The following is a 12,052-nucleotide window of genomic DNA, read 5'->3' as shown; positions in this document are numbered from 1 at the left end:
AATTTAAATATAACATGGTTTCGTAGAAAAATGTTTTAAAAAAAAGTTCCACATTGCATTTCAGTTAGAATCAATGAGTAGCTTAGACAAACAGCTGTGATTTCTCTGCTTACATCCAGAACTGGAAATAATCTTAAGGTTTGGTGGATCCTAATACTCTTGTGGTTATTGTACTTCAGGATAAATAGTTGTTTGAAAGAAGTTCTAAATGTGGGTGGACGAGGAAGAAGTCCTCATATGCAATATTAGGGCAAATGACCAAAAACTTGGTCAAAGAGATAGGTTTTAAAAAGCATCTTAAAGGAGGAAAGATAGTGGGAGAATTGGAGAGGTTTGGGGAGGGAATTCCAGAGCTTAAGGCCCAGGCAGCTGAAGGCACAACCGCCAGTGGTGGAGTGATTAAATTAATTCAGAGGATTTGGAGGAGCGCAAAAATCTCAGAAGGTTTTAAAGATGGAGGGGGTAATGGAGATAGGGGCAAGGTCATGGAGCCATTTGAAGACTGGGATGAAAATTTTAAAGTCAAGGTGTTGCATAACCAGGAGCCAGTGTAAGTCAGTGAGCACAGGGGTTATGGGTGAATGGAATTTGGTGTGAATTAGGGCATGGCCAGCAGAGGGTAAAATGTGGGAGGCTGGCAGGAGCACATTGGAATAGTGAAATCTGGAGGTAACAAAGGCATGGATGAGCGTGGCAGGCACGGAATCCAGTGTTGTTATAAAGGTGAAAATAGATGGTCTTCATGAAGTTGCAACTATGTCGTTGAAAGCTCATCCCTGTTGCACAAAGCCTTGTTCAGCCTCAGCATCAGTTGCCAGGGAGAAGGACGGTGTCAACAACTAGTGAAAGGATTTTATGGCACCAAAAATGGCTTCAGTTTACCCAATATTAGTTGGAAGAAATTTCTGCTCATCCAGTACTGGAGTGGAAGGGTCAAAAGAGGAGATGTTATGGTAGAGCTCATTGTCGTCAGTGTACCTGTGGAAACTGACTGCGGTACTTTCAGATGATATTGCTGAGGGGCACCATGTAGTTGAGAAGTAGGAGGGATCCAAGAATGGATCCTTGGAGCAAAGCAGATGTAACAGTGTGGGAGTGGAAAGGTGCTCTCAGTGATGGTTGCAAGGTGTCTCAGAATTAAACATGTAATATGTAACCTTCTCAGGCTCATTACTCCTTATGCCTCAATTAGTATCCATCCTATATCATATAATCACATCACATCAGACCACATCAGACTAGTTTGGCAAATGGGAATGAAAACCCAAGCACAATGGAAGTGCATCCTTATGTAAATAAAAGCAAAACACTGAGGATGCTGGAAATCTAAAATAAAAACAGAAAATGCCGGAAAAACTCAGCAGGTCTGGCAGCATTTGTGGAGAGAGAAATAGAGTTAGCATTTCAAGCTCACATGACTCTTCTTCGGAACACCCTTTCTTGTTTGACTATAATCCGTGTAATTAGCGAAGTATGAAATAAGTATACATTCTGTTCTAATACAAGTAACTCAAAATGAGCACAAGTAATCCTATTTTTTCCTACAACATGCTTTTACTGGGTTATTTAATATGCCCTAATTTCTACTATTTTATTCCTTTTTGGTGCAGCCCAAGGGTTGGTTTTGTGAATGTTGGTTGGCTGCTCCTATGTTACAAAAGATTCAGGGGACTGATGTGGCCCTCTTCCCTTGGAAACTTGGGTATTGGAGGAAGCTGCTGCTCAATGCACCTTTGCACCTATGCTGAGCAGCTGGTATTGCCTCCTGTCTACCAGATGCATGGTACACTGAGAGAGAAGGCCGGATGCCATGCATGTAGTACTGTCCAATGAAAGGGCAGTTTCATACTTCAGTTGTCACAATTCTAATGGACCCTGAAATGTACCCTTGCTGATCAGTCAACTGACAGCTTTAATGATGGCTAACAGTTCCTGAAATCCTTGCCTGCATCCCAGCACTCATGGTCTCAAAGCCAGTGTAACGGGTGCTGTCTAATCTGTCTCTGATTGGCACCAGGATAGCAATCTGTTAATCTGTGAAGATGGAGTATCCAACTGGTCTCAGGCTGTTTCTATTATAAAGAAAATAAAAGAATGTTATAAAGGATAAAACATAAAGATGTAATGTTTTGCTGAATTGAACCACACCAAGCTGTATCAGTGAAGAGTGATCCTGGCTTCCAAAATCCATATTGACCTCCAGTGTTCTTCATTATGAACTGGAATTCATTAGAAAGTAAGCTGCAGCCTGATATGGTATCTACCATATATGCACGATAGTCGAGTTTCTAAGATTAAGTTTTTAGCCAAAAAGCAGAGAGTCATCTTTTACACGATTGGAGAGCTTGGAATCCACCCTCTCCCATCGTCTCACTATTGAAGAGTTGCCAGGTTGGAGACTGTTACTGCCAACCCCGCCCCCAAAAGTAGTGCAAAAGGAGCCAAAAGCATTTTTATTCAATTCTTTTATAAATAAATAGCAACCTCCATGGAGACAGACATTAATTCCTGTACATTAAATACATCAAATTTATCAAATTCATCAAAAACAAAAGACATAGATACAAATTTATACAATTTCACTCAGTTTCTTCACAGTAAAGAAAAAATACTAATTAGCAGCAAAGCATGCGCTGAATGTGTATTAAAATCCATAAAAATCACCCTTCTCCTCATCTTCAGAATGAAATAATGTCTCGCAATCTGCTTCTTGAATGGCATCGTCAGATGGATCATCAACATGGTTCATGTTAATATTTAGTGGTAATGCTTAGTTCTGGTTGAGATTGTTGTTGTGAAGGTAAGGTAACTAAAATACTTCAAAGATTGCTCGAACACCGAAAAGAAAATGGCGATTCAGAAGATTTTTTATATTCGTTCATGAGATGTGGGCATCGTTGGCTTGGCCAGCATTTATTGCCCTTGGCATTTTAAGAATCAACCACATTGCTGTGGGTATGGAGTCACATGTAGACCAGAACAGGTAAAGGTGGCAGATTTCCTTCCCTAAAGGGCATTAGTGAACCAGATGGGTTTTTGTGACAATCATCAATGGTTTTGTCATCATCATTAGACTTTTAATTCTAGATTTTTATTGGATTAATCCCATGGTGGGATTTGAACCCTGGTCCCTAGAGCATTATCCTGGAATACTAATCCACTGATAATACCACAATGCCACCGCCTCTCCTGTTGCCCATGTTTGTTTACAAGGGTCAGAATAGAAGAGGGGGGGTCATAAAAAAGCAGGTGGGCTTACTTAGTTGGATATCTGGAGACGGGATGTCTACACTGCTTGCAAAGAAGTGCAGTCCAGAGACATGTTTTGTTTTGAGAGTTAGAGCTAGACAAGGCTACATGTTCTAGAGATGGGTGGAACTTAAGAAGGTTCTCTGGTTTCAATTTATGTGTTTTTTCTGGGAGGGGGGTTGGTTGCAGTTTGGAATTCATGTGGTTTTCAGCTTACAGAGAAGCTGTAGGAGCTGTTAGCAGGCTCCAGGTTGTTCGGGCTCAGAAGAAGTCCTAGGGAGCTGAGAAGGTGTCAGAAAGTCATTGGCTTTGTGCTGGAGGCAGTTAGGGCTCAGGGAAGCCCTTGAAGCCATTTATACTTGGCATAGCTAGGAGACTGGAGTTCAGAGAAATGCAGGGGCCATGCCAGTTCAGTTAAGTTAGTGCTCAGCACAAGAATTGGAAGCATGCCGGTAATTAGAGATGGGAGAGCAGCTTTGTGAATTCCATGGAATCCCGTGTTTCGGGAGCAGATACTGAACTATTGGGAGGTGAGCAATCATTGAGGCAGTCCAAGTCGGAGCGGCTTTTGAGGGAATTCAGAGGCTAGATCTTCTAAAGTGAGGAGTTAAAATCCCTTGTGAAGGAGACAGAGTTTTAATGAGATTTAGCAACTCACCATGGTCACTAACATCTGGATGGTTTGATGAGAAATCCATGGGATTTGCCTTGGTCACATCTGACATTTAATGTCCAGTGTGGTGTGTTCGACCATAGTTTTCCTGTTAGTTCATGTTAGTTCATAGCTCATATTAATTCTGAATGTTAGCGTATAAGATACATATTGTAGATTGTTTTATTTTATTCAAAGTTTATTTTGTTTGTTTAAAACCATGAGATCTTGTAGCTTTATTCTCTTAATAAGTACCTGGAATTTTAAACTTCGTCCACTTTAAACAAGTTACTGGTCCCTAACTGGACCATAATAATCATCCTTATCAGCAATCACATCGTCATCGGCCATATCATTCCACAAATGATCACATTCTGTGCCATCAAGTTTATTTGATATCCCACGTTTCTTGAATGATTTGACAATAATCTCATTCTGGTTTCATCTTATGCCTCTACAACCCATTTATACAGGATTGCTAACATCGGAGCCTGTGTGCTGCCTCCCTTGTTGAATGTCATCAAGGGGAGGTCATGCCTGACAAATCTGTTAGAATTCTTTGAGGAGGTAACAAGTAGGTTAGACAAAGGAGAACCAATGGATGTTATCTACTTAGACTTCCAGAAGGCCTTTGACAAGATGCCGCACAGGAGGCTGCTCAGTAAGATAAGAGCCCATGGTGTTAGAGGCAAGGTACTAGCATAGATAGAAGATTGGCTGCCTGGCAGGAGGCAGAGTGTGGGGATAAGGGGGTCCTTCTCAGGATGGCGGCCATTGACTATTGGAGTTCCGCAGGGGTCAGTGTTGGGACCACAACTTTTCACTTTATACATTAATGATCTAGATGAAGGAACTGAGGGCATCCTGGCTAAGTTTGCAGATGATATAAGGATAGGTGGAGGGACAGGTAGTATTGAGGAGGCAGGGAGGCTGCAGAAGGATTTGGACAGGTTAGGAGAATGGGCAAAGAAGTGGCAGATGGAATACAACGTGGGGAAGTGTGAGGTCATGCACTTTGGAGGAAGAATAGAGGCATAGACTATTTTCTAAATGGGGAGAGAATTCAGAAATCTGGAATGCAAAGGGACTTGGGAGACCTAGTCCAGGATTCTCTTAAGGTTAACTTGCAAGTTGAGTCGGTAGTTAGGAAGGCAAATGCAATGTTGGCATTTATTTCTAGAGGATTAGAATATAAAAGCAGGGATGTGCTGCTGAGTCTTTATCAGGTTCTGGTCAGACCACATTTAGAATATTGTGAGCAATTTTGGGCCCCGTATCTCAGGAAGGATGTGCTGGCACTGGAGAGGGTCCAGAGGAGGTTCATGAGAACGATCCCAGGAATGAAAGGCTTAACATATGAGGAACGTTTGAGGACTCTGGATCTATATTCGATGGAGTTTAGAAGGATGAGGGGGGGATCTGATTGAAACTTACAGAATACTGAAAGGCCTGGATCGGGTGGATGTGGGGAAGATGTTTCCATTAGCAGGAGAGGCTAGGACCCAAAGGCACAGCCTCAGAGTAAAGGGAAGACCTTTTAGAACAGAGATGAGGAGAAACTTCTTTAACCAGAGAGTGGTGAATCTATGGAATTCGTTGGCCACAGAGGGCTGTGGAGGCCAGGTCATTGAGTGTATCTAAGACCGAGATAGATAGGTTCTTGATTGGTAAAGGGATCAAAGGTTACGGGGAGAAGGTGAGAGAATGGTGTTGAGAAAAACTTTACAGCCATGATTGAATGGCGGAGCAGACTCGATGGGCCAAATGACATAATTTCTGCTCCTATGTCTTACAGTCTTCTCTCCTCCTCCAATCATCCAGTCACTCCACTTTTTTTCTCATGCTATCCTTGAAGGGCTTGTTTAGAGAGACTCCAATGGTTGAATAAGGCTGGTTAGACCACGATGAATCACTGCAACATCACTGTTTTGTGATCTAACTTTAGCAACAATATTATCGACAAGATGTGATCTGACCATGTCCCAGATGAAAAGACTTTTTTCTTTATGTAATCCTCCTGGTTGGAAACTCCAAACTTCCCTCAACCATATTTTCAAGCCACCTTCACCCATCCATATTTAATGTAAACATGAATGACTACTCCTTTTAGGAATTGCTGTTTTGCGTGCGGGGGGGGTGGGTTTCTCTTGAATATCACCATTGGCTTAAGCTTTGTCCCATTGAACAAACACAAAAGTACAACTGTGAATCTACTCTTTTCATGGCCAGTTGTCTTCACTAACACAGTTTTCTCTCTAACTTTGCTCATCGTTTGACTGGCTGGCATGTCAATATTCATGGGAATCTCATCCATGTTCCCAATACAGGCCAATCTGTATCCATTCTTTTGTCGATGTTTGATTATAAACTGCTGAAATCCAATAAGTCTGTCGTCATGCTCTGCTGGGATATGGTGTGAAATCTTGGACTACTGTTGCAAGACAAGATTGTTTCTCTTCATAAACTTGGTACAATATCCAAGGCTAGCTTTGAAATCTACAATGCCCAATTTTCTTGCTTGTTTCAAGGCAAAGATTTGGACAGATCCTCGGGAAACTGAGATTCCATTCTGGCGATTTTCATTGATGTATTTTGCAACTTCATCTTCCAACTTTCAACACGTACAAGGCTTTCCTCCATTTGCACATTTATTCTTAGGCGTCTGCATAAGCTGCGTAGAGCTTCCTCCAAACTCTAGCATTCTTCTCCGATACTTTTAATTCTCTAGCTGCTGCACAATTATTTGTCTTCTCTGCAATCTCACGACTTTAAGTTTGAACTTGGCTGTGTATCTACCATTCCTTCTTGATACCTTGTTGCCATATTAGAGGGCAGGACTGGCAGGAACGCAGTGCACAGCAGGGAGGTGGTAGCCTTGACATCACCTATTGACATGAGCAGGCATGAGGACCTTCAATGGTGTGCTATTCTAAGATTCTATCAAGTAGGTTTGCACCAGGGTGAGTTTGAATTCAGCGGTGAGTGGGCGGTAAGTAAAAAGAGTTAGGATTTTTTGGCTAAAAGTCAGGGGTTGATTTATACATGACGTAAATGGAAAATTAATGATTTTTTGGCCAGAAGTCAACTTTTACACAAGATTGACCATTACTCAAGTATATAAAGTATGTGCCATTTTAGATAATATTCACTGTTCTATCCTTAACGTATTGGATTCAGATAAGGAAATTTTGTCCACTGTAAGGTCTTTAAACATTCATACAACCTTTGGTTTTGTAATAAGTTTGCATAAATTAATAATTTATTTTCCACCTTCATTTCACCCAGGGCAAGACACGATATCAATTATCACGAATTTATGTTCCTGCTGACAGGGGGAGTAGGACTCCATAACAAAATACGAAACCCTGATCCATCCTGGCTCCAAGACAAGAGCTGGGATGAAATCTGTCGTGCAAGTGATCTATCAAGCTTACAAGGGCTGAGGTAATAGTTCATTTTTGCCAGTCTAGTCACTGTTACAGGGTAGTTGTGGTTCAGTCTCAATGGTCTTAAAGGATCGTATTATATTCAGGATTAGGGTACCAGGGAATAATTACACAACAGGAAACTCAGAAAAGAAATCAAAACTGGAATAATTTATCATGTAAATCAGGGTTCTTAATTTCCCCCTCCAGTGTTATAAAAATAACTTAACATAAGTTTTTTTCTGTATAAAAGCTATACAATTAAACATATATATTTATTAATTTTTGTTTCACTTACAACTTGACTGTTGTCACCCAGTCTTTTCCCTTTTAGTGCTGAGATTTGCCCTTTTCTTTGCACGGTGAATGACATTTCAATAATGTTCTTTCCAATTTGAAAATTCTTCATACCTTATGAAGGCATTTTTTACTAAGTTGCATATCCTATATAAATATGGTACTGGACATAATTCAATTCCCAATGGTACAGCATACAGCAACACAGTAGCAACTTTTCCATTTGTTACAATTATAAGATTTATAAGATTATTATATTTTGGGATTATGACTTTCATTTAGGACAAATTGAAGGGGGCATGTGACCTGTGCTGAATTCTGCCTGACAATAGACAGGGTGCTGGGACTGTTAAAGATTAAAGGAAGGCCTGGGTTGTTTTAGACCTGAACATTTACTTTGTCTTCCTCTTTTGCCTCTAGACAGGGGAAAACTTCTAATCCTAGATTGTTTTACTGGGAAAAGCTGCAAGTTGTTTACATTTGGAGACAATGACAACAGCCTGTTTGCTAACAGTGGATATACTGAGTCTCCAAAGTACCAGAAACATATTGACAATATTGGGTTGCAAATTGTTGTGCTTTAAACTGTCCATTTACTTCCAAGATATAAGAAAGATTGGGTCTCAAGGATAGCTAATTGGTCCTTCTGTGTAGATACAAAGCCCATGTGATTCATATTGCCCTGGAGATTGTCTTTGAGGGGGGAATGGTTTCTAAAATAGCCCTGAAAACTCTCAGACAAGGTTAGTCTGCCAGGATCCAGGGAAGAGAGAGAGAGCAACTGAAAGCCAAAAGTCTCAATGGTTCACTGTAGGTGGGACCTCACGCTCTAATTGAAAGACCAAATTCATGACTATTTGAGGCAAAGCTGGAAAACTGGCAATCTCCAGGGGAAGAAAACTCACTGTGAAGGTCATTTCTGAGGTAAGTTATCAGACTGAGAAAGGAAGAGCATAGAAGTAAATCCTGGGAAGCCAAGAATCACTTTGGACTGATTCTGGGAGAATTGAATGCCTGCTGCAAGGACAGTGTACAATGTACCTGTGAAATGTGTTTTTTTGCTAATGTTTAAATTTATGTTCAAAGTATAATTTGCCTACAAAGATGGCAATTGTGCTTTTAGTCTTTTGTTACAGTAAAAAGTCTTAAGATGTGAAATCTTGTTATGTCATCCTTTCAGCTATTAAGTAAAAGTTCGAATTTTGTTTTAAAATGTACCGGTCTTTATGGAGATTGTAATACTCTCTCATAATTCACTAATGAAGTTACAACATTTGATATGCAATACAATATCTGCATTAATGAGTTAGTTTAATGCAAATAAGTCACATAGTAATTGTAACAAGACCTGTCTTGACCAGTGATTTTTTCACTCAGATTGATTTTGATTCTGATTGTTCTATTATAATGTCAATCTTTCTTATTTTTGGCCGATGCATTGAAACCTTAAGATCTATGGACTCCCCATTGAGAATCCATGACCAGATCATGAAAATAAATTACATTTAAAAGCTTTGTCAAATTAGTTGATTTCCTATGGTATTGTTCATGGACAATAGTAACATCTGTGTTTTTTCTCTTCCTGTAACTGAATCTGTCTTTGTCTCCTTCCTCATTCTTTCTTTCTTCCTCCCTTTAATTTTCCTAGTCTTCTGCATGTTCAGCTTCAATATCTTGTATGGCTTTTACACACTTTCTTATTGTCCTCTTTGTTTCTGAAATGATGACAAGTGTAAAGTACTGCACATAGGATGGAAAAATAAGCAACAATGTTCCTTCATCAGTGGTGTTGGCATTGTAGTATTATCGTGTCCAGGGTTGAAAGGGTTAATGTGTGGGACTGGAGAAACAGTACCATCCACATGATGATGTAAGAGACACATGACAGAATTGAGAGGGAAAATGCTCATTGCTTCGACTGAGTAACAATTAGTCAAGTATATTTGTATATTATTATATTTATCCAATAAACCTGTCATAGTTCTGTTAGGAATTCATATCTCCAAGAATCATGTGCTTTTTTTTAATTGGAAGGACATTGGAATATCAGGACGCTTTTTTGAGAGCTGACCTGGGTTTTTTTTAAAGGGTTATAAGTTTACTGTGGACTGTGAGCAGGCTGTTTTTTCCTAATAAATCACATGATTTCAGCTAAATGACCAGCAAGACACCTGGGGAGATAAGAGCTATGTGTTTACTTGAACTGTAATTGTTGGAGAAAAAAATCACTACTTTCAGATAGATGCTGGAAAACCCTATCATTTACTGGAAATTACCTGACTGTGAGAGGGGTTTCTGTTTTGGAACTTGTGTTTTAAATTCAGAGTGTGGTTTGGGAGCAAATTGAGAAGGAATGTTGCTTAGCTTTCTCTTCCCTGTCTTGCTTGGAGTTCAGTTTGTATGTCCACCTTCAGCCATAAAATCCTCTTCTGTGTGGCTCATTTGGATGTTGGAAATTGAACTTTAAAAGAAGTTCACAAGTCACCTGAAAAAAAGTACCAAAACCGAAGACTTCCCTAAGACAGTATTTGGGAACCTGAGGAGCTGTGGCTAGAGAGCATTTCCAATGACAGTGATTCACCAAAGCATTTCCAGACTACTAATTTGACCAGTGAGTCATCTTTGCATGCCAGACCACCATATCAACAGCATCAAAACTCTTTGAACTTTATCCTTTTCATAAAGTGTTCCCACTGGAAACAGGTGCTTTTCCCTATGTCAACCTCTGCAGAGATCCTACTTGTTTTGTCCTGTGTGTGCGTATGTGTATTGGGATTTAAAGGGGTATATAGTTACACTTCTGGATTGCAAATTGTATGTTAACCAGTTTTTGCAACTTGCTTTTCAAAAAGAAGTTTTGTTTCATCATAAATCAATAATTTTACGTTTATTGGAAGAAGCCTCATTAAAGTCACTTTTATTGTGGTTTTAACAATAGCAAAAGTAAACATTTAGCCATTTTCATGATCGAATTAAACATTTATACTTATGGTGTGACCTGTTGAGTAGTGGGGTCAGAGAAACTGCACACCTCTCCCACCCCGGTCATAACAGTTCAGACATACCTTTGTCTCAGCAATCGTTCCTTAGCCAGTCACAACCAACATGCAACATGGTGGCAGTTCTGCAGGGCCCCAAGATCTCTGAAATTCAACTTTAAATGAAGTTCACAAGTCACCTGAAAAAAGGTACCAAAACCAAAGACTTCCATAAGGCAGTTAAAATTCTCCCACAAAGCTCCACAGAAGATGTGGAGGCAGAGATGAGCAGAAAAATCAACTGTTTAGCTTAGTAAGGGCTGCACCATAGCACATGGTAGTCCGTGAAAAATCCTAATCCAGCAGCAGAGTCAGAGAACCTAGCAATGATTAAGGAAGGGTGAGCAACCCTTGCAAAAGGGTCAAAATTTTCAATTTAATGGCACAATAAACAAGCAGCATGGGAAATTCCATTTTTAGTGAGCACCGATTTTGATACGCGCCGCAGTCCAGGTTAGAGGTCAGCACCATTACACACGGTGGCCGCGAGTCAGCAATCAGGGGAAAAAATTGGCCATTTAAACACGATTCTGCAGAAGGAGGAAATCAGTGAACAGGGTTCTGAAAAAGAGTCATACAGACTCAGAACATTAACCCTGTTTTTCTCGCCACAGATGCTGTTAGACCTACTGAGTTTTTCCAGCATTTTCTGTTTTTGTACTGATCTTTCAAGTCTGACAAGAACACAATCAGGGAAAGTTGTGAAACCTCCAGACAGATTGAATCTATGAAGTCAGAGACTTGGGGGGAGATGGGGTAGTATATAAATAGAAATCTAAAATATAGGGGGCAATGGAGTATTAAGGTGTTCAGGGTTGAAAGGGTTAACATGTGGCATTGGAGAAACAGTACTGCCCACACGATGTAAGAGACACATGATGAAGAGTCAAGAGGGGGAATGCTCATGACTTAGATTGAGTAACATCTAGTCAAGTATATCTGTATATAGTTATGTTTATCCAATAAACCTGTTATAGTCAGACATACCTTTGTCTCAGCAATCTTTCCATTGCCAGTCATAACCAACAGGAATAACTCAGGATGAAGTGGAAATGGAACTTAAGGATTAGTAGACTTGATGATAGGAATATCTAACCAATGCAGAGCTGTAATCAACAAAACCAACAAAATGTTAAACAAAGCCCAGCAACTACAAGCCAGTCAGTTTAACCTCATTGGTGGGGAAGCTTCTAGAAACAATAATTAGTAGTTATTTGGGAGAATGTGAGTTAATTAAGGAAAGTCAGCTTGGATTTATTAAGGACAAATCATGTTTAACTAACCTGCTGGAGGTTTTTGATGAGTTAACAGAGATTTGATGAGAGAATGCTGCTGATGTGGTGTACATGGACTTCGAAAAGGCATTCGATAAAGTGCCGCACAACAAACTT

The 12,052-nt window shown here is 40.0% G+C and overlaps 1 protein-coding gene across 1 annotated transcript in view; it reads left to right on the top strand.

Moving 5' to 3' along the window:
* The window catches only part of dnah12 (dynein, axonemal, heavy chain 12), a 357,153-nt gene that overhangs the window by 312,332 nt on the left and 32,769 nt on the right, over positions 1-12,052 (top strand). The window contains exon 61 of the mRNA XM_041191445.1: positions 7,187-7,345. Coding sequence (XP_041047379.1) covers positions 7,187-7,345 — 159 coding nt within the window. The remainder of the gene's footprint in view (positions 1-7,186; positions 7,346-12,052) is intronic.

The sequence above is a fragment of the Carcharodon carcharias genome, chromosome 7 (assembly GCF_017639515.1).
Source record: "Carcharodon carcharias isolate sCarCar2 chromosome 7, sCarCar2.pri, whole genome shotgun sequence".
In the NCBI taxonomy this organism is placed as follows: Eukaryota; Metazoa; Chordata; class Chondrichthyes; order Lamniformes; family Lamnidae; genus Carcharodon; species Carcharodon carcharias.
Note: the sequence above shows the minus strand (reverse complement) of the source record. Positions and strands in the feature narration are given on the sequence as shown.